Consider the following 27,886-nt stretch of genomic DNA (forward strand, 5'->3'; position numbering starts at 1 on the left):
GTGGTCCCCGTTTCACATCTGAGTTGACGTCCTGGCTCTGCCTCTTAACAGTGGGGTGATTGTGGGCAAATTCCATGATCTCTCTTAGCCTCTGCTTCTTCACTTATGAAATAAGTTCAACAATTACCTGCCTTGTGGGGTTGTTGTGAAGGTTAAACAGGAGCTTGGGACAGTGCCTGGCAAGTAGTAGGTGTCCAGAAAAACAGTTGTGCTCATTTGTTTGTAGGTCACTTCTTTTTGGGGAGTGGGGAAGGGGTGCTGAGGGGGCCGTGGGCCGCAGCCTGCCTCCCCTGCTGCTGCGGAACTCGCAGGGCACTGCTCCCCACTGGCTCCTCACCTCGCCCCTGCCCTGAAGCTTCTTCCCTGCTCTCTGCCACATACCTGATGATGCCAGCCTCTTCCACCTGATTCTCACAAGGCTGCACAGTGAGGCTGAGTCTCCCTTTTCAGCTTCACCTCACACAGCTCAGCTCTGTGCACCTGCTGTGGCTGACCCTGCCCTTGCCCCCCTCTCTGTCCCTTCCCTGCCACCCCCAGGCCTTTTCCGGGGGCGGGGGCGGGGGCGGGGGTGCTGAATTCTCACCCATCCGTGAAGCTTCTTTGATCTCTGGCTAGATGTGGACCCTTCCTCTTGGGCTAAAATTCTTGAGCACCTTCTTTGCAAGGAGAAAACATTCACTCATTCGGCAAATGAAGCTGAGCACAGGCACTGCCCTGGGCCCTGGGAACATAGAGATAACTAGATGGTTCAACAGACAAAATAATTAATGAAAAAAATGTTTCCCTGATTTCTCATGGTATTTAAGACCAGTAGCCTCTAGAGGGCAGGAGGGATAACAAATTCCTCTGGGCTCACTGTTCCGAGCTCACGGTAACTGGCATCTTGGTTGATCTGGGTGGAAGTAAGGCCCCAGCTCTGCCATCCCCAGGCCAGCACCTGGGTAGGGGTGGGGTGTAGAGAGGGTGGGCAGCCCAGGGGCAGCTCTCTCCCTTCTGTGGGCTTCGCCCTTCCCCCTCCATCCTCATAAATCACATTCCATGATTGGACTGATTTTGATGACTTGTTGGGCTGTGGGGAGGGAAGCTCACTGGTTTTATAGCCAGACATTCCTGGGCGAGTCATTCGGTCTCTCCCAGCTTCCGTTTCTTCATCTATAAAATGTTGAAACTGTATATTGTAATGTTGACATTCATGAGAGGTTTCTTTTGAGATCTTTGAGAATTCTTTAATCAACATCCTCATTGTTACATGATCCATTTATTGTATACAGTAGCCTAAGATGAGGTGTTTTGTTCTCATTTGACAGATGAGGAAATCAGACATACTAGCAGAGCACATAATTTCCCCTGATACTGTATATACAATCAAGCAAAACTGAAAATTTAAATAATTTCTGTCCCATTGATTCCATAAAATAGGGATAAAGAGATTTCTAAATCTATTAAAAGAAATTCATTACTGAATATAAAATTTCCTTAACATGGGCTAGCAGTTTGATCCCTTTGGGAGCTATAGTTCACAAGCAAACAGTTATTTCTATCATTTTCTGATACATGGTGGCACAGAATCCCCTAAACCCTGGGTCCCAGCCTGGATGTGAGCTCTCTTACATGCTAAGGGACTGGCTCCCCTCAGCTTTCTATTGCATAAGCATCATAATTGCTCCTGAGCAAAATCAGGCTGTTTCATGTCTAGGACCTTTGGGGTTGTTCTCAAATAGTCGAAATCCCAAATGTTGAATCTGTAAAATGCCTAGGGTCAACTGTAATATCAGCAATGATCCAGGGCTGTTGGAGGATTCAGTGGTGTAATATGCCAAGTGTCGAGCACTCTTAAGTGTGCTCTGGGCTTGCGGCCTTCCTCATTAACTGAAGTCCTTTGCTTCTGGGGTCAGGTGGGCATGGCTGTGGCTGAGAGAGTCACAGGTCACACAAGACGACCGCTTTAGAACAAGCATTAAGAGTGCAGTGTTTGTATTCAGACAGTTTTGGGTTCAAGTCCTGGCTCTGCCATTACTAGAAGAAGTCCTTTAACCTCTTTGAGATTTAGCTTTCTCATCTGCAAAATGGGAAGGATGACATAGTGTTAACCTCAGGGGACCATGGTAGGATTGAGTGCACTGTTGTGTGTACAGGGTTAGCACAGTGCCTGGCACATGGGAAACCCCCCAGACAGCAGTCACAGTGACTTTCCTCACTTCCTCTCCCACTGCACAGGGCCACGCACCCAGTAGGTGATTCATGTTTCTTGATGTTTCGGTTCATGTCTAAAACCATTTTCTTATTTACAAATTAACCACCTTCCGCCCTCAATCACAAGCCCTGGCAGTCGGCACCAGTCAGATATTCTATTTATCAAGTGCTTACTGAGTACCCTGTGCTTGGCAGTGCAGAAAAGGAGACAGAGAAGGGGTATAATCTCTGCCCCCATAGGGCATAGTCTGATTGGAAAAATAAGGTCCCCACACACAGCCCTGGGCAAGCATGCAAGAGAGTGTTTGTTCAAATCAGGAGTGTGAGGAGTCAGGGAAGCTTCCCCCAGGGACATAGGCTGGTGCTAGGTCTGCCCTGGGCCCCCGCGGTGAAGGGAGGGAGTGGTGAGTAACGGATCTTTGGAGTTGAGATTAACCATTGCGTGCTGACCTCTGCAGATCTGGCCCCTAAAGAAAAATGTTCCAACAGTGGGCAACATGTTCCATTAAGCACCAAAAAAGTGCAGGTATAGAATGTTCTTCATGTGTGGTGGGGAGGGAAGAAAATGTGAACCCTCCAGAGAGCCAGCCCCTGCCTTCCAGGAGGGAATGATGTGGGCTGAGAGCAGAAGTTGAGTTCAAGCCCTTGTCTGGGATTGCTCAGGGTGTAGTGGCCCTTTTTGCCCAAGAGATTGGTCTTCAGCCGTGGCGCTGCCTCACCGTCTGGTGAGCAAAACAAGATCTGGGGAGGAGAGAGAGGCGAAACGCCCCCTCAGCTCAAGGGTGGTTAGGTTTCTCTGGTATTTCTGACTCACCCTGGCCTACCAATAGATGTGCTTTATCCACAGATGAAGATCCCTTTGGGTCCGGGAGCCCAGAGTTGATGATAGTTTGACCTGAAATCTGTAGAGACCTGAATTGAAGCCGAGTTTCTGCCACTTCCTCAGTAACTCTGGGCCATTATTGGGCAGCAGCCTCCCTGGGTTGTGGAGGAGTCTGTGTTAATGGGGACTTAAAATGCCTGAGCCTGCACTGTGCTTTAACTGTCAGTCATGTCTGCCCTAGGCTGAACTGGCATTGTCCCTCCCTTCCCAGGAAAGGCCTGGCCTCCCCTACCTTCTGCCCAAGGCCACCCTCTTGTGAACTTTCACGTTCTTTACGGCCTCCATTGATGCTTATTGGTCCACCCCGGGGTGGGGAACCTGCGACCTTCTGATTTCAAGATTGTTCTTTTATAAGTACCAAAGGAAGAAAAAAGATCTTCAGCTTTCTCTGCTGCACCCTTTTTAATAAAAGGATTTGTTCTGTAAAATTTAGATTCAGTCAAAAGGCTGCACTTGAGGACCTAGAAGGCCACATGTGTGTGGTCTTATGGCCGCAGGTTCCCCACCCCTATTGTGCATCTATATTTTAAAAATGCTACTTAGGTGATATTAATGCCCAGGCAAGATAGAGCAACAATGTTCTAAGTGGTTCCTTTCCCCGACACCTCTCGCCTATATGGCCGTGGGACTAGAGGTGCGAGGGCAGAGGAGGGGGACACGGACTGCTTTGTAGCTCTGAGGACAGACTTGAACAAACTTTTTCTCCTCTACATTCCCTTCCCCTTTCTCTTTGTGTGGTGCTGCATTTGGCCTTGGGCTGGTCCTAGGAAGGACATCGGTTTGCTAAGATGAAAGAAATAAACAGTCATCACCTTGGTGACTCTAAGGAGAGCTAGTTGCACTTCAGTGATTCTGGCCTTTAGGAATGGTCAAGGAACACTGGCCCAGACTTTCTCCTGCCCGGACTGGTAAAACTTCCTAGCACAATCCCCAGTCCTCAATTCCTGGAGGTAACTGCATTTAAGACAATGTTAGCAGACACCACTGTTCTCAGTAAAGACACTGGGGTTCGAAGAGGGGTACTTAGGTTATCACACCCTTGTTAGCGAGATGTAAGAGAAAACTCTAAATCTTTGGTCTTTCCCTAGAAATCTTTCCCTTCTTTTTTGTTGCTATTTGGTCCTTCTTTGCAATTTAGCATGTTAGAATTCCAGGCAGCCTCAGTACCCTGCCCGGCCATGACAGCTCTGCTGTTCTGTCTCATAAGGAGGCATCTTTCTGATCTAACTGCTGCCCTGTGTGGGGTGTTGAGATGTAGAGTGAGGCTGGTATCTGTTGGATCTAGCAGTGCAGTAAATTTCTGGTTTTACATCGCTGTTCTCCTGATTTCCAAATACTCCAAGCCAGATTCTTCTGGATAAGCTTAGAATGTCTTAATTCTGCCTAGTTGGGGGCAGTTGGGGGTAGTTTTTCTAAGCACCCTGTGTGTCTGGCCAACTGGCAGAACCTGTTTTTTAGGAGGTATGCTGACCAAGAACTATATGTATGGCTGCAATCAAAAAGCAATGCTTGTTTTGGGGCAACCTATACAAACTAGAATTCTTTGCTCAGGGTCTCCAGAGACCCACCAGACACTTCAGTACTTCAAAAAGCCAGGTGGGAGAAGCACATTTACCACAACAAACCTGCACAGTCAAGGAAATTAAATTTCCTTGTATCATGCTGAACTTTTACCAACTGATTATGGTAGCAATGACAATTTCATGCTGGTCATAATCTCATTGGTAGCAATATCTTTCTTCCTTGATAACAAATATGAACTCAAATTTTTAGTTAAAGTTAGTTGACAACATCTTTCAAAACTTGGGGATCATGTCAGGGGGAAACAAAATTCAAAAGGTTCTTGGTGTGGAAGAGGTTAAGAACCGTTGGCTTTGACTAAATTAAGAAGCACTTCTGTTATTTCACTGGACTAGAGAAATGTTGGAATGAGGAGATATGAAAAATCTATAGCTGAAAATTCTCATGATGTTCTTAGACCAGTGGAAATGAATGTTCAGGAGGTTTCTACTGAAGAGCTCTCGTAGGGTATTGCTAGCTGCTATTACAAATAAACTCACTTCTTAATCACTTTGGCTAAGAAGTGACACATGTTAGTTTTGTTCACATTTCCTTGCCAATAACTACTGAAATGATCCTACCTAGATGCAAGGTGTGTGTGCGTGTGTGCATGTCTGTGTGTGTGTGTGCGCTTGCTGTAAAATGCCATCCCTGTCTGGGCAGTCATTTATAGCAATATCTATATGGCAGAAGGAACAAATTTTTGGTGGTGCAGCCAGCTATATCTGACAGGAGGAAACAGAAAAAGGAGTCTTTTGAGGATTAAATGGCAGCATGGGAGAGGGTTGCTGGGGACTAGGACACATGGACTGCCTCATGGAGGCATTGTGGCTAGTGGAGATACTTTCTGGTGAAAGCAGGGTTTCAAGGCCTCTAGTCTAGGAACAGGAAGTTTGGGTTCTAAGGTCCAGATGAGGGTGAGGTTTGCACCCTGAGAGGTTAAGGAGACAAAGATCAGGGCAGAGTAAATAGGTGTCACAGAAGGTCAAGACGGTGACCAGCACCTGTAGTTGGTGAGGTAAAAGCAGAGAGGCTCTCAGCGGCCCTCTGAAGGGCCTGGGTAGGGGGACATATGTTGGGGAGCATGACCAATTTGCAAGTTAGAATAACCTGGCTCACACCCCAGTTTGACCATTTACAGTGACGTCTTCAGCAAATGACTTAAACTCTATGAGTTTGTTTCTTCATTTATGAAAGAGGATTGTTAATAGTCCATCGCCCCGGGTTGGGGTAAGGATTAAATTTGGGAATATTTAAAGAGTTAGCACCTGGTAGGAGCCCATTAAGTAGGATCGTGAGCCTTTCTCACCTGGATTGTTGCAATATCCTCTTGCAAGTTCATCCTTGTTTCACCCCCGGAGCCTGCTGGATCCCTTTCAGACATAAGCCGGCCAAGTCTTCACAGTGAAAGCCAAAATTCTTACACCAGTAAGATCACCTGTGTGATCTGGCTCCTAAAACCTCTCTGGACTCATATACACTACCCTACCCTTCACACTGCCCTTCTCCCCGCCCACTCTGCTCCAGCCTTTGTGCTATTCTTTTTTTCCTTTGAGACAGGGTCTTGCTCTGTTGCCCAGGTTAGAATGCAGTGGCATCATCGTAGCTCACAGCAACCTCAAAGTCCTGGGCTCAAGGGATCCTCCTGCCTCAGCCTCCCGAGTAGCTGCAACTATAGGCACACACCACTATGCCCGGCTAATTTTTCTATTTTTTTAGAGATGGGGCCTTGCTCTTGCTCAGGCTGGTCTCAAACTCCTGGCCTCAACCAATCCTCCTGCTTTGGCCTCCCATAGTGCTAAGATTACTGGTGTGAGATACCTCGCCCTGCCCTCTGTGCTAGTTTTGAAACACGCCAGGCATGCCCCTACCTAGGTATTCTGTTGTTCCCTCCACCTGGAACCCTATTCCCCCAGAAATCTGCCTTACTCCCTCATTCACCTCCCTCCAATCCTTGCTCAAATGTCTCCCTCTTGGTGAGGTTTTCTCTGGCCATGTACTTTAAATCTCCACCCCACCACCCAAGCTGTCGCTATCCCTCCTCCCTACTTTAGTTTTCTACATAGCATTTATCTCCTTGCAAAGCACCACATACATAGTTTGTTTGACTATTTACCCCCTGCCTAGAAGGCAGCATTAGGGGCTGGGGGTGGCTGGTGGGTTTCTCTCCTCCTGTGTCTCCAGTCCGGCTCATAGTAGACAACGAGCTCTTGCTGAATGAATGACCTATTATGAGTATTGTGTATGTTTCTCACAGGCTCTGGGGCCACTGCAAAGTAGAGCTCAGGCCCCCTGTTCACTTCCTCTACCCCCAACTCCCTTAGACTACCAGGACTTGGATCCTTTTAGATATATATAAAAAACTGAGAGAACCATTGAACTCGAAACCACTGAATCTCAACAAGCCTTGGAATCTAACACTCGGTTTACAAGAAACACAGAGCAAAGAGGACTACGCCAACCATGAGGAAGTCATCAGCTGGACTCAGAACATAAGTCTTTCCGTAGGACACATGACTTAGTTTCCTCAGCAACCATATACGATGAGAAAGACAAAATAAGAAAGTGGGGAACTGTTATAGAGTCAAAGAGAAGCTGGCAGGTTAGCTCAGTTGGTTGGAGCGTGGTGCTAGATTCAAAGAGAGCTGAAATGGCTTATCATTCAAACAAATGTGCCTTCCTTGTTTGGTTCCTCATTTGAACAATTCAGTGTAAAAGACATTTTGGAGAGAATTGGTAAAAATTTGAAAATGAGTTGGATATTAGGTGATACTGGCATTGTGGTCATATTTAATTTTCATATATATTCATATATTCTCTGGCAGAACCTGATGTATGTGTGTGTGTGTCTCATATTCTAGAGAATTAAACTATATAGAAAGTTATTTGAGAGCTTTTGTTCCCAGTTCTCCCAAGGATGGTACATACCTCCTATCATTCTAGATGCCAGGGAGGTAAGTTAACTCTTTGCATGCAATGGCTGTCTTAGGACATTAGAGTTTAATTTTTTGATGGAACCTCAGTTGGGAAGAGCTGGTATGGGGGTCTGGTATGAAGTCTGGCATTTGCTTTAAATTACCACAGGGGAAAAAAGAAAGTGGTGGGGGATAGTAAAGACTAGGAGGAGGTGAGACAGTTCCTCTTCCTGAGGAGGAGATGGGCCCATTTTCTTTACTCTTTGCCTCTCTGTAGTTTGGGGGGTGTGGTAACATGTAAGGGTACAGAGGAAGGAAGGGCTGGGTGTGTTGCCTGGGAGGGAGCTGTGTTTTCTCAACCCTCTTTATAAGCCTGCGTGCTCCCGCCTCCTCTGTTTACCTCTGGTGTGTGGAGCGGAGTGCAGGTTGGTCTTTGGTGTGGTGAGGCTGGGGAGGTGCATGCTGGGGCTGGTGCTCATAGTGGGGAGTGAGCATTGTGTAGAAGGAGAGCTACTGGGGTGTAAGGGGCCTACTTGTCACCAGGCACCTGTCAAATAGGAAGACAAATTTTTCTACAAATGTACTTCTGTCTGTCGGCGGCAAGGTTGAAGACGTAGCAAATGGCCCGTGATTTCCCTTTGCCATGGCTCTGTTAATGCTGACTTGGGTTCAGAGCTCTCCTTATCTGTTCTGAGGGCCTGGCTCTGGTCAGGGACCGCTGCCCTATACATGGTGGGGACTCAGCACCGCCCCCCAAAGTTCTGTTCTCTAGGTCCTTAGAAAACTTCTGGGGAAATGTACTCGGGCGTTTCTGAGGACCTCGTTATCTTCTCCATCACTGCCTGCCCGGCTCGGAAAAAATTTAATCTCTGGTAAGAGGCCCTTTTTGCAGCCTAAGTCTGAAACAGTTGAGTCAGGTGGGAATGAAAGCCCGTTTATCTTCAGGGCTTTGATCTGGGCAGGATCTCCTGGCCCCTCCATTGGCCTTGCGGTTGGGCCTGTCCTCACTCAGGTAAATACTTGCAAACAGTTGCAGCTTCTCAGACACTGCGAATCTCTCATGGCTTCTTTTCACTCTCAGGTTCACTAGCTGTAAGTTTCTTGTTGCTTATCACATTTCTGATCTTTGCTGCACTTTTGAGCAAAATAGTGACTTGTCAGAAATATGTTGACAAAACTATTAATGTTTTGACCCATGCTGGCTCCCACTCAAGAGAGTTCAGAGGCTAGGAGCCCAGGCATTGGAGCTACACAGCCTGGACAAGCTCCTCGGGGACTCTGTGAAGTCTCCTGGTGACAGTACTCGCTTCAGGCACTATTGTTGCCATAGGCTTTACCCAATTGCAGGAACCTTACTGACTATAAAGCATTTAGCACTTAGTAAAAGCTCAATAATTATTAGCCAAAACAAAGTGATAGCATCTATCATTAAATTGTCACCACAACCCTGCAGAAGCAAACTTTTAAGTATTATTATCCATACTTCATAGATGAAGACACAAGGCTCACAGAAGTTGATGAACTGGCCTAAGATCATATAACTTGACAGGTACAAAAGCTAGGATTTGAGTCTAGGTTTTTTAAAAGATGACAGCCTGAGTGAGCTCTTTCTCCAAAGCCAAAGCTTCTCAAACTGTTGGTGGTAAAGAACTGGGTTTTTCCCCAATTTGTCACACATCAATAGTTTTGTAAAATACAATAAAGATGGATTATAGAATAATGAAATGAAAAAAAGGACATTCAAAATTTAAAATTTTAAAAATTATTAAATTCTACAAGCATAAAATTACTCTTTGAAAAGTGTAAATGTTGCTTACACTCAATTTCTGTACTTTTCCCACCCTGTACCTTGAAAAGCTTTCTCAGACCAGCACTATCGGCAGACCTCTCTTTGGGTAGCACTGTCCTTCGCTACCTGTTTCTCAGAGTCTGTTGTATAGACCACTTGCCTTTGAATTAGTTACCTGGGATGATTGTTAAATGCAGATTTCCAAGCCTTCCACTCCCTCCACTCCCCCCACTCCCCGACCCCTGAGACTACTTGAGTCAGAATGATTGAGACAGATTCAAGAATCTACATTTTAATAAGTAGTTTTAATAATTCTGATGTGCACTGAATCAGAGAGTCATTGTGCTCTGTGATGCTGTGTCCCCTCCACGGATAGTAGACTGGAGGGTAAGTAGTGAAGTGAGTACAGTGTTTTATTCCAGCCATTCCCATCTCTGCACTGCTTTTTTCCCCAAAGGCTTCCTTTGTATAGAAATTCACTGACAGAACATGCTTTCTGTACTCATTTTAGTGTACTGCAACAAGCGTGCATCGCGTGCACACTGCGGGCTGGGTGGAGTGAAACAGACCACAAGATGCTCACAAACTGTAGAGACTGAGTGTAGGCGGAACAACATGCAGACTCTGGGGTGGGGAGCTTGTCGCCTTCTGATTTCAAGATTGTTCTTTTTTAATCCCCAAAGAAGGCAAGAAAGGCTTCGTCTTTCTCTGCTGCACCGGTTTTAATAAAAGGATTTGTTCTGTAAAATTTGGATTCAGTCAAAAGGCTGCACTTACGGACCTAGAAGACCACACATGGCCTTAAGGCTACAAGTTCCCCACCTCTGCCAGGCAGCACGTAGAGGGGAGACCGGGAGGAGCTGGCCATGGAGACTACGGAGATGTGAGCAGTGAGGTGGAGAAAAATTAGAAGTGTAGGTTTTGGAAGCCAGGTGAAGACAGCATGAAGGAGGAGGAAGTGACCAGCTGCTGGTGGGCTGAATAAGGTGAAGACCCAGCATTGACCACCTGGTCAGCAACACGGAGGTCATGGGCTTTGACAAGAGCAGGTTCATGCGATGGGAAGCTTGCTTGGGGTGGGTTCAAGTGAGAATGGGAAGACAGAAATTGGAAACAGTTACTATGGACAGTCTTTCAAGGGATTTCACAGTAAAGGAAAGAGAAATAGGGCAGGGGCTGGAAGGAGGAATGGGGTCAAGAGGTTTAGGGGAAGCAGCATGGAAATGAAATTTATTTAGAATTCATGTAATGGCTGCATATGTGACTTTGGTAAAGTCATATGTCTTTTTCAGGTGATTGCTTTAGAAAAACAGAAACAATTGTCTATCCTATTTTCTTTGAGCTCTTTTAAATTCTCCCCACTCCCAAACAATATTATCATCCAAGAACAAAGAGGTTTATGAATCTCTCTTGTTTCTTAAATAGTTTAATTTGAATACATATACAAATGATATTGCCTTTTCTTCTATTTGCTTTATCTATTTTTTGGCTGGAATATTTTAAAGTAGATTTCATATCTTATCACTTCACATGCATAGGACTTTTTTTTTTATATAACCGTGATACCATCATTACACCTAACAAAATTAACAATGATTTCTGAATATTATATAATACCCAATCTACATTCAAATATCCCCAAATGTCCCCAAAGGTGTCAAATTCCTCTTCCCAGTCTATTCATCTTTCCCAGTCTACAGACAAGATTCAGACAAGGTCTACATATTACATATTATTATTGTTTTGTCTTTTAAGCCATTTGTTCATGTCCATTGACTTTTTAATGAAACCAATCCAGTTGTCTTACAGAAAGTCCTACTTTTTGGATTTGTATGATAACTTCCCTATAGTGGCATTTAACTTGTTCTTTTTTCTTCTGTATTCTCTAAAAACTAGAATTGCATGTAAAGGCTTGATAATATCCAAATTAAACATTTTGGGCAACAACTTTTCATAGGTGGTACTCTGTGCTTCATATTGCCCTCCATCAGATGGCACAGACTGTCTATGGCTGATTGGGGTCAAGTGGTGGCTGTCCGAATCAAAGAGGGCTTTGTTTTTGTTTTCGTTTTTTAAGATAGGCGAATAGCAGCATATCTATGTGCTGATGGGTACTAATCTTTGAGAGAGGAATACTTATTTGGTGCAAAAGAAAAAGGGAGTTTTCCCAGAACAATTTCCTTAAGTAGACAGGAGTGTGTAGGATCTAGTGGACAAATGTTGGTTATTGCAAGGGTTGGACACAGCCAGCTCATTTGTAGCAACAAGAGCTATGTGGGCATAAATGCAGATAAAGTGGGCTGTGGTGGGGGCTTGAAGAAGTTCTAATCTAGTAGCTTCTGTTTTCTCCATGAACAAGTGGCAAGTTCATTAGGAGAGAGTAAAATTGAAAGGAGGAAGTCAAGTATTAGGTGAGTGGGAGACGAATAGACTGGGAAAGTAGCATACATGTGATTGCTGCAGAGCATTAAGGACCCACTGGCACTTGGTGATCGTAAACTTGAAGTGAAATCAGTCAGTATCATTGTGTGATTTTCTCTAGCCATGTTGAGTTGCATGGTTGCAGGTGTGGAGTGGGACAGAGAATTGGATTTAAGCAAGATTGGGTTTTAGCCAACCATGTGTGAGAAGAGAGGGCAAGGGACTCATTTTAATGATTGACCATGGAATTTAAGCTGAGTAGGAAGGGAAGTGAGGATATGAGGGAAGTGAGGGCCAGTGAGCAGGTGGTAGGATTAACCACAGAAGCTTATTGGGTTTGGGGTACTAGTTGGAATAAGCTGCATAGAGTAGTGATTGGAGAGGGATTGCCTGAAATCAGGATTATGGAAGGGGTATATATTTTTGGAAATAACAAGATCAAAAATATGACCCTGGAAGTGAGCGACTGAGGTCACAATCATTGAGGTTGAGGAGAACGAGAACTGTGAAGCCAGAGGACTAGACTATCCTTTAGGTAGATATTGCTATCACTAAAAGTTATAACAGGAATCATATTGGGGAGAGTTACAGTAAGCCAGGAACTAAAATATTCAAGGAGTGAAGAGGAGTTTCTTGGGTGGGGGAGAAGATCGCAGCAAGGGGCGTGGGGTAGGTGGTGGCGTTGTCTGCACAGGGTTGCTGCAAGGATGAAATGAGTCGATGTGTAAAGGCCCACTCAAAAACCTATGCTTGCTCGCTAGGTGACCTGTGTTTGCTTGACCTATGTCTGTAATTGGGAAAAAGTACCCTGCAGAGATAAATCAAAGCAATTAACTTGCAACCGATTGTTTAAACTTTCCTGCTGCCTGTAGTTAAAATTTATTGTGCTTGCTTCACGCCTAAAAGAATGTTCCTTAGTTGATGCTATCTGCTTCTGTAACCTGCTTGCTTAAAAACTGTAATTGAAACGGGTGGTCCGAGGCTGGTCCCGGGCCTGGAGAAGATGATGTAATATTGTTTCAACCACTGTGCCTAAAGTCATGTAGCTCTAACTTAGTATAATATAAAATCTCCCTGCTTTTTCGGCTCAGCACCATTCTCTGTACCTGTACCCTAACAGGGCAGGGGGTGGTCACTGGCCAGCTAACAAAGACTCATAACTTGGCTCAATTCGGTCTCTAGGCGGTCATTTCTCGCACTCCGCAGTATACCAGATGCATGTGAAGTTCTTAACATTGAGCCTGACAAACAGTGTGTGCTCAGCAAATGTTAGAGGTTTTCCATCTGAGTCAATGTGGTTCTGGACAATAGAGCTTAAACTACTGGGTTTATTTTTATAGAAAATTGATTTCCCTCAATTTTAAGATCTTTCTGAGAGGCAGAGCTACTGTCACAGCCATGTACAAGCTGGGGCGGTGGTAAATTCCCTGTCATTCAGTGCAGACAAAGTGAGCATCTGCAGTGACAGTGCTGTGAAGGGGATTCTAGCAATTGAAGATGAGGGTTGGGGGCGGGTGGGGGTCATTCTAACAATTGAAGGCCATGGGGAGGAGCCACAGTGGTGTCAGGAGCTAGCTTCATTCTTTCATTCTTTCATTCAGACATGACTGAGCATTTCCTAGTTATGGCCCAGAGCCTGGCTAGATGTGGGGGACCAGAGATATGTTTTAAAGGAGCTCTCAGTCTGGTTGGGATAGACCTGCAAACTGATTGATAAATGTTGTATAATCTGATGAGTCTGAACAGGTACAGTGGAGCCACATTGATTGCTGTGGAGCCAAGGAAGATGTCAGAGTCAAGGGGCACTTGAGCTGGTATGGGAGGCTGGGTGTGGCCCCATGGGAACAGGGTAGGAAAGGACATTCCAAGCAGAAGGAGCGTCATGTGCAGAGCTACAAAGGCATGAAAAGGCCTGGAACATTTGGAGTGTCACTTGACTAAATCTGGGCAAATTACTTATCTTCCCTGCCTCAGTTTCCCCATTTGTGAAATGGGGATAGTAATGGTATCCACAGAGGAGGGAGTGGTGAGGAGTAAATGAAGTGATGTGGGAAATACTTGTCACAAGCACTGTTGCGATCCCTTTAGGTGTATTATCTTACTTGATTCTAGATAGTAATTATCATTCCCATTTTACAGATAAAGAAGTGTTAAGTCTTGCGTCTCAGAGGTTGAGTAACTTCCCTAAGGTCATGTACCTGGTGAGAGGCAGAGTTTGGGCTTTTGCCCTGATCAGTCTGATTCCAAAGCTTGTATTCTTAACCCCTAAGCTATAGTCAGTGCTTAGCACATAGTTAGTACTAAATAAATGGTAGCTATTATTGTCATGATTACTAAAGTTTTCACCCAGAAAGTTGGGGGTTCTGTTATCACTTCTGTAGGTGTTTGAAGATCACCAGTGTTGCAATCTCATCAGCAGCAGGGACTATTTTTGGGAGATCCTCATCACCTACAATAGATCTAGATAGACAGTTGCACCACTTTTGTTTCAACTGGTTGATTTTTGGAAATTAAAAGCAAGGAGTGATTTTTATCTTCTTAGAGGGCAAGTCTTTCTGAGCAAATGCAGTTGACATGAGGGCGGAAGAGCTGGGGTCGATGCACTCTTGTGATGTCTGTGAGCTGGACTCAAACAAAAGTCTCATGTACTAGCAGCTCCTGCATTGGGGGATGGCAGCGAACCAGCATTCACGGGCAAGAGATGTCATGCAAAGGTCAGATGACTGCCCACAGTGTTCTCTGTAGGGGGCTAAGAAAGAGTCTTTTTCATCAGTGATGTCCGTGATAAGAGCTGCCAACCCTCCCACATTATTCATTTAACAAATACTTACTGAGTGCCTACTATGTGCTAGACACTCATCAAGTGTCTAGGGATACTCACTGGAGATAGTAGTGAAGGGGGCTAACAAGGTTCCTACTCCTGAAGCTTATATTTTTAGTAGGCAGGGACAGACAGTAATCAAATACTAATATGAATGCATGTGTAATTACAAATGCTCATGCCACGTAGGAAACTCATACCATGAAAAGAGGGGTAGATATCAGAGATATTTTTTGACTTTCCCAGGAGGTTGCTTGGGAACCAGTTCTTCTCTGAGTTGATAAGAAGAGCCCGGAATTTTTTGACAAAGGACAGAGTGGCATTTCTCACTTTGCTCTGGCAGTATGCCCAGGGTGACCTGCCAGCCTGTCTCCTGGTCATGAAAAGCTGGGGTTCTCCCAACCTGAACTCCTCTCCTTCAATAGAGGATTTTCCCCTGGTTCCTAGGGTAAAGCCAGTTATGTCCATGTGGCTTCCTCTTGGCTCTGTGAATGCTGGATCTCCTAGGACAGGCCTCGAGGCCAACCTAACATTGTGCATCAAGTTGATACACAAGGCTGCGGTGTATTTTCAGTATGGTCCCCAACAGTTTGGCCTTAATTACTCAACTAACATAATAAGAACAATAAAGGAAGTCAACTGATGAAAATGAATCAGTTTGCTGATGAACTGTTTTCAGTTCTCAACTGATGAAAATGAATCAGTTTGCTGATGAACTGTTTTCAGTTCTCAACCATTTACGTTTTTTCTAGATACTTGGACATACATAATTTTTAGTCACAATGGTGTGTGCACAGATAACATTTTCTATTTTGCTTTTTTCATTATAATTTTTAAAGTATTTCCTTCCCTATTGCTACATAAATTCATACACAATTGTATATTTTCTGCCAGGTGGATGTACCATAGTTTAGCTATTTCCCTATTGCTGGAAGCTTAGTTGTCAACAGATTTTCACCATTATAAATGTTTGAAATGAAGAACTTTTTTCTTCCATATATATATATATATATATATATATATATATATATATATATATTGCTTTTTAGAACTCACATTCTTTATCTTCTTAATCCTCTTCAATTTTCATCACAATTATGTAAGGTAGAGAATCATTTTACATGTGAGAAAACTGAAGTATATAATCTTTTTTGTTTGTTTGAACTAATTTATTTATTCACTCTTATAACATGGTCATGAGCTTTTAATTCTATGACTTGAATGCTTTCTAGAAAGGCTAAATTAATTTATGTTGCTCCTTCAAATGCACACCAATTTCCTTATAATCTGTCCAGCAATGCGTCTTAGCATTTTGAAGATTGCTGACCAATATAAATTCTATAAACTAATATCTTAATATTCTAGTTGCCTCTCTTGTGTTTCTCTCAAGATTAACCATAATGTCATATGTTTAATTGTGTTTTTTATTTTGTGATTTCTCTGTTCACATTGATTGCTTCTTTATTTTGGGAGGCTTTTAATGCATTAACCCTTTTCATACCTTGATTCTTGTTTTCCTTCTGACTGTAGTTATAATATTTTTCATTAGAAAATATTCATATGGAAGTTGAAATTTTCTTGGAAGTGAATCTATTAGCTATTCTACATTGCATCAAAAGAAGAAAACGCTAGCAAATATAGAATCTTTAATATATTTTTAGCTTTCTTTAATTACATTTTCATATTTTTTCAAACTTGAGTAATGCATGCACATTTTAGAAATTTTGTAATGTATACAAAGTTATAAAAAATAAAAACATCCATTATTCTACCATCCTGGGTGTATTTTTTTCTAGTTCTTTCTCTTTCTCACAATTATTATTTTCTGAATTTGGATAGTATTTACAGTTTTATAACCTATTTTTTTCAGTTAAAATTATACTGATTGAACTTTTATGTATCACTAAATAGTGTTTGAAAATAGATAATTTTTTGAAAATCTGTCTGGAATTTATTTTGGGATGAACCTAATTACTCTGTATTTATCCGCAAGCCAGAGATTAAACAATTGTTCTTCCTAGATTGGTCCTAGTGGTACCTGCTTTATCTTTCTAGCACAGTCTTATTTGGCATCAGTCTATTTCTGTGCTGTTCACAGATCCAGAGCATTGCACCTGTAATTGGCTCTTCTCTCTTTTCTGAGCCTTCAGGGCTTCCTGGGTTGAGTCATAGCCCAGGGCTGCAGAAGCACCTATGCATCTTGTTAATGTTTAACCCTGCCTCTGCTGGAAATCCCCTCTTACTTCCTCTCTCAATCTCTCTCTCTCTTTTTTTTTTTCCTTTGCAGATGTTTTTTGATCATCCTGAGAAAAATGAGCCTTGGCCTCCAGATCCAATAAAGCAAACCTCCCTCCCATGGAGCACAGTGCTAGTTCCTGAGGACCTGGAGGGGGAGTAGCCACAAGAAGGTAAGGAGCACCCAGAGGCATGGGCTAGCAAAGGGGTTCATTCCTGAATAAAAAATGGTGTGGTAGAGTCTGCTGGCAAGGAGTCTCAGGATCTTAGTGCCTGGTTACAGCTTTGCTGCTTTGTTTATTTTTTTATTTGTTTGTTTGTTTTTTAAGTCCTCTGTAACCACTGATTCAATAAGGGATTGGGAAGGGGATAGGTGGCTTGTCCATTTTGTAAGCTATAATTATAAGATTTGAGTAGTTCTGTAATTCATTCAACAATTTTTAAGCACCTACTGTGTGCTAGGCACTGCAGTTGATACTGAGCATGTCGTGATGTGTGGATTAGGACCAGATTCTTTACTTTGAGCATTTCTTTCTGCTGGTTCAGTGTTGGCTTAGTCTCTCTAGGTGATAATGTGAGTTGTTGCATTCTTCTTCTAGAAGCCTCATAGTGATTGTAAGGATTCATTGATATACTCACATCAGTTCAATAATCCTTTATTGACTACGTACTGTGTTCCAAGCACTGTGCTGGGTACTGGGGTTTCAGAAATAATGCCAGGAGTTCTTCTTTAGCAGCAACGTCAGGCATGAACAGCAAGCATTGCAAAGCCCTGGCTGGCAGCAGCAGGGAGCAGGGGTAGTGCTGAAGGGGAGGTGACCTCCACCAACAGGCAGAAGCAGAAGCCAATGCTCTCAGAGCTAAGAGGCAAATGGACAAGGAGCTCAGAGAATGCAGCAGTGCAAACGCCCGGAGGCTGAAGAAACTAGTCTGGTTTGGAAAAGTCAAAGGTTGATGTGTTTTTCCAAAGAATCTGTGGAGAAAAATTGGCCACGCTTTTTCCTCCTTCTCCTCATTTAGGCTGTTTAGATGAAACTTCTTCAGTCTCTGTCTCCCTAAAACAGCTTGCGAGATGATAAAGGGTCTTGTACGTCTACGTGCCTGTGACCCGAAACTCTAGTCTACCACCTGGTAGACTTGGAGCCTCAGCCAAGGGTGGTGACTAGGGGACACGTGAGCCCTGATACGAGTTTCAGATGAGTGCTCTGAGGCCATGACGAGGCAGAGGCCTTGAAGGCTGAGGCCATGTGATGGTGGCAGGACTGTGGTGGGCCTGGCTATTTGGGGGTACTCTTCTTTCCTGAGAAACCCTGCCTTGGAGAGCAAGTGCTGGGCAGCCCCCTCCCTGAGCCTTAGTTTAGTTCCTGAGGCTAAATCAGGCCCCTCCCTCCATCTTTTTCCGCTCAGATATGTAAAAGTCAAGTTCCAAGTCCACTATTTCCAAATCACTCATGCAACTTTGAAAATTACTTGTATTTCCAAAACATCACTATCTTCGGCTATAAATAGAGCTCATAGAACTCTCTCTGCTTATCTCCCAGGTTGTAGTGGGTCTCTATGACCTGATTTACGGGAAAGGGCCTCCCGAGTGGTGACACGGTGCACACAGGTGATGGCCGGCAGAGAGCTGTTGGTGAAGGAGGCTGTCCCTGTCCGCGGCTGTCTGACAGGTTGCGTTGCCTCTCTAGGGACCCTGATTTCTGAGTTCTATTTGGTTAATACTGACTTTTTACTATCCCTTATCACAGATGCCTGTCCTTTGGTGAAAAGGCCATGAACTTTTAGAGTCAGACAGACCTGGTTTGGAATCCCGGTTCTAACACTGACCAGCTATTGACCTTGGAGAAACCCGACAACCTTGCCAAGCCTCATTTTCTTCATTTCCTAAAATAGGGTTGTCTGTCTCTATACCATAATGCTATGGGAAAGACTCAGTGGGATAGTGCAGGTAGAGTGCCCACCATGTAGCAGGCCCTCCTTGAATGCTACTTTCCCTCTTCTCTGGTTCTCCTTCAGCTGTCTTATGGTCATGTGAGAAGCTGTGTTGAGTGTCTATGCAAAGTGAATTCTCTGGTTTTCTGATAATACAACAAGCCTCCTACCTCCCATGTCACGATCTTATGTCTGAATTTTTCTTCCTCTGTGTACATTTCATTACTTCCAAAATTTCAGCAGCCCAAGGTGGGAACCCATCATCCCCAGAGCCATGGGTTCTTGAGGTCAGGGAGAATGGTCAGTTCCATTTTGGTTGGTACTGTCAGTGGCTTCCAAGAATGATCTGATGTCAGTTAATGGAAGAGCCTCAGATGAGGAGCCTGAGCTTAGGCTGATGAGTCGTGGCTGGTGCTGCACTCTGCCATCTTCCACTGCCCCACATCACCCCCACATGGCCCTCGTGCCAAGGGGCTGTGCTCCCGACTCCGTTCAGATACGTCCTGGGCCTTTCTGCTTACCTGTACCAAGTGCATTGACACCATCCTCTTGTTTGATCCACCCAACACTCTGTGAATCAGATAGGACACAGGTAATTATTCTATAGAAACTTAGGGGCAGAAATATTAAGTGACTTGCCCAAGTTCACTAAGAATGGGAACGAGGACCCAGCTTTGTGAATACTCACTTCAGTATTCCTACCACCTTGTCCCTGATATCCTTAGGAGTGGGCTCCATGGGAAGAGACTTCAGACCCCTAGTGGGTTAGCAAAACCCTGGCAGCAGTTGCTTTGACTCATTATAATAAATAAACCCAGTGGTTGAGGAAAAAATGTAATGTTTTCCAAAAGATACAGAGATTGTTTGAGTTCAAAGTGCTTCCAACTTCCATTCAGTTACACAATAAATTCTGAGAAAACAAAGTAGGTCTTTACCCAGAGATAAAGAGAACTATTCTGTCTTTATTTGCTTAGCAAAATCTATTTTCCAGAACTTTCAGCAGTTCTGGACATGGTGTAGTGGAAAGGACATGGGTTATGCAATCAAGTGTGCTTGGATTTGAACCTCAATGCAAACATTTCCGTAGCTCTGTGTTCGTGGACACTTCCCTTAACCTCTCAGAGCCGCAAGTTGCTCATCTATAAAAATAGAGATGTTAACACCTTCATGGCTAGTGATAGGCAGGGTGCTTCTACACGGCTCAGGAAATGCCCTTCATGTTAGACTATGATATGCATGGTGCTCCCTGGAGTTGTGCCTCATGGTAGCCCTGGTTATGATAAAATTAAATGAAATAACATCTAGTATGGTTAATGAGTTTTTGTTTTCATTTCCTTAATTGGCTATATGTCTGCTATCTTACCAAGATTTCCCATCCTCTATCATGGGGCAAATCAGCTTCCTGTCTCAGTAGTGCTCTTCTTGCAGGGCACTGCACAAAACTGAATATTATGTTGTGAACCTAATGCTTGGTCTTCTTCTCATGCAGGGGTCCAACATCACAACCCTTAGAGAGATGCATCACAAATGTATGGCATCATCTGTGGCAAGAGGTCTTTTTCTAGCTATTTTGAAAGGATGTCAGGCCACTTAAGATTTTAGACAGTTTGGGTTCTGTGAGGTGCACAGGTCAAAATGTTCTTGCTCTTCATTCTATTTTTTCAAGCATGCATGACTTTATATAATAGGTGGTTTAAGGCTCTAGGAACCAAACAATGTGCAAGATGTGGTTTCTGATTTCAAGAGCCTTACTGCAGTCAGGAAGGTAGACGAAGGCAACAAGAAACTAAGATTCAGGGAATAAAAAATAATGGTGGCAAGACATATAAAGTGTTCATGGCTCAGAGAGGAAGAAGGGAGTGTCTGCGGGAATGCTTTCTACATCCAAAGCCCAAACTGAGGCTGAAGGTTTTGGGAGTTGCTTAAGGTTGCATAGCTGGCGGGAGGTAGACCAGGGCTGGAATTCAAGTCTCCTCACTCGAAATCCATTGCTCGGCCCATTGCCCCACCTCAGGCCACTTTGGGATTTTCTTTACATCATTTTTTTTCCTTGTCCCACTTTTTAAAGGCTTGTTTTCCTACTCAGAACGAAGTGGCTTCTCTGAACACATCTTCATTATGATTCACACTAGCCTGAAGAAAAAATTCAGCTGCTGTGTCCTGGCCTTTCTCCTGTTTGCAGTCATCTGTGTGTGGAAGGAAAAAAAGAAAGGCAGTTACTATGATTCCCTTAAACTGCAAACCAAGGAATTCCAGGCGTTGAAGAGTCCGGAGAAACCAGCCACGGGGTCTGATTCCCAGTCTGCGTCCTTGAGCAGCACCCAGGACCCCCACCGGGGCAGACAGGCCCTCAGCAGTCTCAGAAGCCCAGCCAAGGCCAAGCCAGAGCCCTCCTTCCAGGTGTGGAACAAGGACAGCTCTTCTAAAAACCTTATCCCCAGGCTGCAGAAGATCTGGAAGAATTATGTAAATATGAACAAGTACAAAGTGTCCTACAAGGGGCCTGGGCCAGGCGTCAAGTTCAGTGCAGAGGCCTTGCGCTGCCACCTCCGGGACCATGTGAATGTATCCATGGTGGAGGCCACAGATTTTCCCTTCAACACCTCTCAGTGGGAGGGTTACCTGCCCAAGGAGAACATTAGGACCAAGGCTGGGCCTTGGGGCAGGTGTGCTGTTGTCGCCTCAGCGGGATCTCTGAAGTCCTCCCAGCTGGGCCGAGAAATAGGTACGTTCTGGGGCGTTAAGGTTCTCTGAACAGCCAGGGCTCATTAGGACTGGCTGGGCATATGGATGGTACTGGTGACAGGTGGCCCAAGTGTGGCTCGGTGGCCCAGTGGCGTGGGCCCAGGGCAGTGTCTCTCTCAGAGTCAGAAGTACCGTCAGGGCAGGTGAATGATGGGGATCCAGGTGCCTGGCATCTTTATCAATCAGAGTAACTTCCTTTTTTTTTCCTGTCATTTTTAGCAGACGTAATAATTTCACATATCTATGGTATAAAGAGTGATATTTCCATACATGTATTCAATGTGTAAGAGTCAAATCAAGGTAGTTAGGATTATTCATCACCTCAAACATTTATCATGTCTTTGTGTTGGGGACAGAATAGTTTTATTTTTATCAGTTGTACATATTGGTGTTCTTCAGAATATTTCATTTGAAAGGAGTTCCACCACCACCAATAAACAAAAAACTACAATTGACCTTTGAAAATATTTGAAGCATAGATCTCTACTTCATTTTCAGGTTCTGAAATTCTGTTATTTAATTAATGGAGACTCTTCTGGCCTCAACTCCCTGAGAAATTTTCAGCTTTTCTCTTTGAAAAGCATTAATTAGGGTGGGAATTCTTAACGTGGAGGCTGCAGACCAACTTTAGGGAGCTCAGGAATCCCTAAAGTGGCAGGCAGAAGTATCTGTGCATTAGGTGTGTATCACGTGTGTGTAGGGGTATAAGTGTATCTGCATTTTTTCCAGGGAGGGAGTTCATAGATTGCAGTTGATTCTCAGAGGGATCTGTGCTCCCCAGAAAGGTTTAGGAGTCACTGGTCAAAATATATTAATTTGCTTTTCTTGAAACCCTTTGCAGTTAACAAAGATAGAAAGTCTTTTTGTATTTGTAAACCTGTACCACAGAGAGCTATAGATTTGCTTAAGGCCCCTATTTCCCTTATTTTGAGAGAATGAGTTTTCCATTATTGTGAAATGAATCAGCTAAAGAAAGCAAAGCCCAGGAAGCCTTGCTCTTCTGTCAGGCAGAGGTACTGGAGCAGGTGAGGTCATACGTCTCCTTTTTTATTTCCTTCATGTGACTGCCAGGAAAAATGGCCTGAAACCAACCACAGGCTCTCAAAGAAGAAAAGTAGAACCAAATTGGATTCTCTAGAGCAGAAAGAAGCAGTGAGATCACATTTTCTCCCTCCCCAAATAAGCAGCACTTAACTAATAAAAACAGCCAAGATGGCCAGCCCCACCCCAGCTTCTGCTGTTGCCTCTTTGGCTTCTTTTGGACTTCGTTTTCTAGAAACTAAATGTGATTGGTTTTTGTTTATCCATAATGGAGCTAAATTCCTTTCTTCCCCATTTCTGCTGCCTAAAGGTAATACTTATGCTATCCCAGGTGTTAGCTGATCCTCCTTCTCCATGTGAAGTTACCAGTGTGTGCCTGGCTGAAATTGTGTTGAAGTCTAAGACCGAGGCTGGTACCCCTGTGAATTGGAAGTGCAGCTTTATCTTTACGTACTCCTTAAAAGTTCGGAGTGATTTAAATAAACATTAATGAAAATAATCTTTTTCTATAGACTGCAGTGACAATTTCAAATAAGTATTTTCCATGGAAGGACCTTGATCCTAAGATATAATAAAAGTTGCATGCTAGACTTCAAAGCTCTGTCTTTTATAGAGTATATCCTCTGGGTATTTAGTCTAACAAATATTTTAAGTCATTCATTCATTTATTCTTTTATTCATTCATAGATTCATCAAAAATACAAAATAGGAGCTTAGACTACAAAGGGGAAAGGGAAGGGGGAGGCCCTTTATTGAAGCCTCTGAGTTCCAGGCTGCGTGCCAGGCCTATGGACTTCCTATATCCGGAATTTGTCGAGCCCATTCCCAACTATGAATATGAAATGGTTTCACATTGTTCACTCGTACAAATTGTACTGCTAACAAAGTTTTTGTGCAGACAACTTAAGTGACTACTACTGCCCTTCAATGGGTAAATATCTTCAGAAATGGGGCCAGAAAATCCAAGTAAGATAAATTTTATGGCAATCTGTTCATTGCGAGACTGTTTACCAGAGAGCTTACAATAACATACTGTGCCTCCAGCAGTCCCACAAACCAGCCAATGGTGGGCTCAGTAACTTTCAATTATAGTTTACTTAGGCATGTGAAGTATCTTAGATTTGTTAAGTAATGCTTATTGTGCACCTACTGTGTGCCTAACATGCCTTGCTTTTTTTAATCCTCCCAGTAGTCCTGCAAGGGAGGTAAGATTGTTCTCATTCTGCTGATAAGCTAACTGGTTAACAGCAGCCTGGAGTTTAATTCAAAGACCCTTATACCTGACTCCCCTGCTCCTGTGCCTCATAATGACAGTAGCTTCATATTAAAATTTAGTACGATTTATCCCTTGTTAAAAAAAAAATCCCTTGATATTCTTGTCTACTTGTTCTCCTAGGGGAAAAGAGAAGAGCGTTCCGAGTAGAGGCAAAGGCAAGAAGCAAAGGCTGCATGGGGAAAAGCGCAGAGCATGCGTGGGCATCACAGTAACCCTGCTTGGCTGGGGTGTGGGTTGGGACCCAGTGTGTGAAGAGCAGCGAGGGATGAGTCCAGAAAGGCAGCCACTGGTCAGCTGTTAGAGAATGTTAACAGTCACAATAAGGACTTTGGGTTTCATTCTTTAAGCCACAGAGAGCCCTAGAAGGTTTCAGAGCAAAGGAGCCATGGGATCGTGTATGTTTTGGAGAGATTTCTCATTTCTCTGTGAGTTTCCTTCTCTATGGGGACTACTGTATGATCTCTCCATTATTAGGGACTATTGCCACATCCAGGTCAGAAGTGCCAGGCCAGTGGGAGTGGCAGTGGAGAGAAAGGGCCTTATCTGAGAGACTTCATGATGTAAAAGAGACAAGAACTTAGTGTCTAACCTGAAATGACCTTGAGTGAGAGGCAGGAGCCAGGGTTTCTGGCCTGGGGCCAGGCTATGTTGCATCACAGGGGAGCATGCCTCTGCAGGAGGGCAGATTCCATTTTGGATGTATGGAGTCTGAAGTGTTTATGGATTTCCCTGTGTAGATACCTAGTTAGGTATTTGATTCTGGAAAAGTGTCAAGTCTGGAGATCAGATTTAGGAATCCTTTGTATCAAGGTGAGATGATGATTGTACTCCAGGGAAGAGGTCTGATTAGAAAACCTAAAAAAGATTTACATTTAAAGGACAAGGAAAGAACAGGGACAAGCAGAAAAATCCAGAAGGGCCCCAGAGGGGCTGGAGGAGAACCAGGTATGTACCAAATGATAAAAGGTAAAGGGGGATGGAGTTTGGGGAATGGTAGCTGTTGACATCAGAGTCTACAGAGGTGTGACACATTCTTGGGCAGAAGGAGGACTGAGAAGACTCCCTTGGATTGAGTAGCTTGAAGAACATGATCAGTTATATCAGGGGTCAGCAAACTTTTCTTGTAAAAGGCTGGATAGTAAATATTTTAGGCTTTGAGAGCCATATAGTGTCTGTCACAACTACTCAACTCTGCTGTTGTATTTACAGAAGCAACCACAGATGGTAGTAAATGAATGGGCCTATGTTCCAATAAAACTTTATTTACAAAAGCAAGGGTGCACTAGATTTGGCCTGCAGGCCATAGTTTTCTAACCGTGATCTATAGTATATCTGTTTTCCCCATCAGAATTAGTCTTCCATAAATGATTATATGACTCAACAAACTAACTTGAAAATATAAATATATTTGGTGATAAATTGCAATAAAATTTCTTTCATTGTAATTTCTACCTATTTAGAGATACTATACCTGGAGGCAGTGGATTTTGATGTATTTATGAATTTACTAACGAGCTGATTCCACTGAATCTTCTAGGCATGTAATTGTATCAGGTGTATATAGTGATGCATTTATTTCTTCCTTTTCTAATTTGCATCTTTTTCTGAGCTCTAATTCTAAGAGAGAGGTGGTGGCCCCTATTTTCCGCAGCCATCCCCCTTGCCAATCTTGTTTGATGTGATCTCAGTAGTTGTGGATTTCTCTTGTTGATTTCCTAGAGGCCTATTGTAGTTTGAAAGTTCTTCCACCTTCAGCTAGCAAGGGGTGGTTTGACAAACAGAATCCTATCCCCTTTCTTGTGAGCCCAAGTCATTGGCCTGCTTTAAAGGTTTCCTCTTTTTTAAAAATTGATACATAATAGTTGTAGATATTTATGTGGTACCTGTGATATTTTGATACATGTGTACAATGAGTAATGATCAAATCAGGGTAGTTAGGATAACCGTTGCCTCAAAAAAGTTTTCTTCTTTGATTGTTTTTTTTTTTTTTTTCTTAGAATCAAATCCAAACTTCGTCCCCGTAGCCCTGCTGCACAGTCTGGCTCCTGCTAACCTCTTTAACAGCATCTTTGATTTTTCTTCCCCTCACTTGCTCCAGCCAAGTCCTTACCCTCGTTGGGATCTTGACACTTGCTGTGTCCTTCCCTGGACCCCTCCCATGGCTGGCCATCCTTTAGGTCTCAGCTCCAGGCATTCCTTTAATCATCACTCTATCGAAAGGAGATTTCCTCAGTATCTCTGTCATACAATTCAGTTTGTGTCATAGTATTAGTCACAATCTGCAATTACCTCCCTCTCTTTTTTTTTTTTTTGAGACAAAGTGTCATTCTGTCCCCCAGGCTGGACTGCAATGGTGTCATCATAGCTCACTGCAGCCTTAAACTCCTGTGATCAAATGATCCTTCTGCCTCAGCCTCTGAGTAGCTGGGACTACAGATGCGCACCACCATGCCTGGCTAATTTTTCTGTTTCTTGTGGAGATAGGTTCTCGCTCTTGCTCAGGCTGGCTTTGAATTCTTGACTTCAAGGGATCCTCCTTCCCTGGCCTCCCAAAGTGCTAGGATGTAGATTGCTGTGCTTATTAATTGTCTGTCTCTGTGCAGGAGAATGTAAGATCCCTGAGGGCAAGGACCTGGTCTGTTTTGCTCATAACCATTGTTTCCAGCACCCAGAACTGTGCTTGGCATAAAGTAGGTCCTTAATCAGTGTTTGTCAAATGGCAAAAACAACTCTCTTTTCTCATGTCAACATCAAGGACCTATCCTAAGCCTTCTCTGCTGGATGTTCTCCCTTTGCCCCTTCAAATTCACCCTCCACCCTTTTCTACCCGTCTTCGTTCCCTGAGCAGTTGAAATTTTGGACTGTGTCAACTGGTGTACCTTACCCTGGGGCCTCTATTTGGGACTGTGACAAGCACTGGACAAAACTGAGGAGGGGAGCGGGACCAGGGCACCTGTTCTCCTGGGTGTCCCCTTGCAGAGGGGACTGTGTCTTGCCTTGGACTGAAGGTCTCAGCTCCTATCAGGCAGCCCTTTTAGTCTCTTGGTCCTGGTCTCTCTCCTTTTCCCCCTGAGGCCTACAAGATCCAGGGAAGGAGGAGAGAGAGGTTGGGGTATTGACTCCCTCAGCCCCCTTCTTGGCAGCTGGACAGTTAGCCTTCTCCTAAAGGCCACTTCTCCTGACCGGTGGCCCTGCTCAGCTCAGGCTCCCTGCTTCTTGTGCTGTGGTCGGCCTGGGGCCGGTAGTGTCTCCTGCAGTAGACAACCCTGGGTATTAGCCTATTCATGTTCATTTCCTTAAACTCTACCCACAACTTTGCAAAGAGTCCTTTTATGAAACTCTCAGTTACTTTTTTCTACTGAAATTCTCCCTAGTAACTTACTCATCTGTGAAATGGGAGAACTGACTACATGAAGTTTCTGGTGAATCTGCATTTCTCATGTGATCACTACTGATTACCTTTGAAACCTGTGACTGATTCTGATAAAACTTGATGCAATTCTGAGTTGTGTAAAGGTGTGCCACCTGCCCTATGTGCAGTTCAGTGTGACTGCCCTGTGAATGATAAAAGTTTGTACTGTGCATGTCTCGTGTAATTTTCAAATTATTTTGATGAAATTTTGCCCTAGGACTGAGGATAGGGTTATATCATTTTTATGAATGAGGTGGCCAGATTTCTGAGGGTTATTAGTACATATATTGGAATTAAAATAAAGAAGAAGGCTTCATTCCTTAATTCTGTAGACATCATCTTTCTAGATCATTTTGTATTGAGCCAAATATCCTCCCTTCCCCCCAACCCTGTTTGTTTGGATAAAGAATGACCCCAAACAAATCCACATGGAAGGAAATAGAACAACAGAGGGTGGCTGACCCCCAAATCTGGTGCAGATTTCAGTGTTGAACGCCAGACTTGCTTGATTAAGTAAGGTTGGGATGAGGTCTCATAGGATCATCGAGTTGAGATAGTTCTTAAAAGTCATCAGTTCTCTCCCCCATCAGATTGGTGAATGCTGGGTAGAGAAACTTCTCCAAGTCTTCCAAACTCTGCCTAAACAGCTGCAAGGACAAAGAT

The 27,886-nt window shown here is 43.8% G+C and overlaps 1 protein-coding gene across 8 annotated transcripts in view; it reads left to right on the forward strand.

The window, feature by feature from the left end:
• Positions 1–27,886, forward strand: part of ST6GAL1 (ST6 beta-galactoside alpha-2,6-sialyltransferase 1) — a 127,731-nt gene that overhangs the window by 73,173 nt on the left and 26,672 nt on the right. For 6 of the 8 annotated variants that reach the window (XM_045539886.1, XM_045539884.1, XM_045539889.1 and 3 more), the window contains 2 exons: positions 16,870–16,990; positions 20,818–21,474. In XM_045539886.1, the coding sequence (XP_045395842.1) occupies positions 20,868–21,474 (607 nt within the window). In that variant the 5' untranslated portion in view covers positions 16,870–16,990; positions 20,818–20,867. The remainder of the gene's footprint in view (positions 1–16,869; positions 16,991–20,817; positions 21,475–27,886) is intronic. The other 2 variants (XM_045539888.1, XM_045539891.1) reach the window with 2 other exon arrangements.

Source organism: Lemur catta, chromosome 1, assembly GCF_020740605.2.
Source record: "Lemur catta isolate mLemCat1 chromosome 1, mLemCat1.pri, whole genome shotgun sequence".
NCBI classification, from domain to species: domain Eukaryota; kingdom Metazoa; phylum Chordata; class Mammalia; order Primates; family Lemuridae; genus Lemur; species Lemur catta.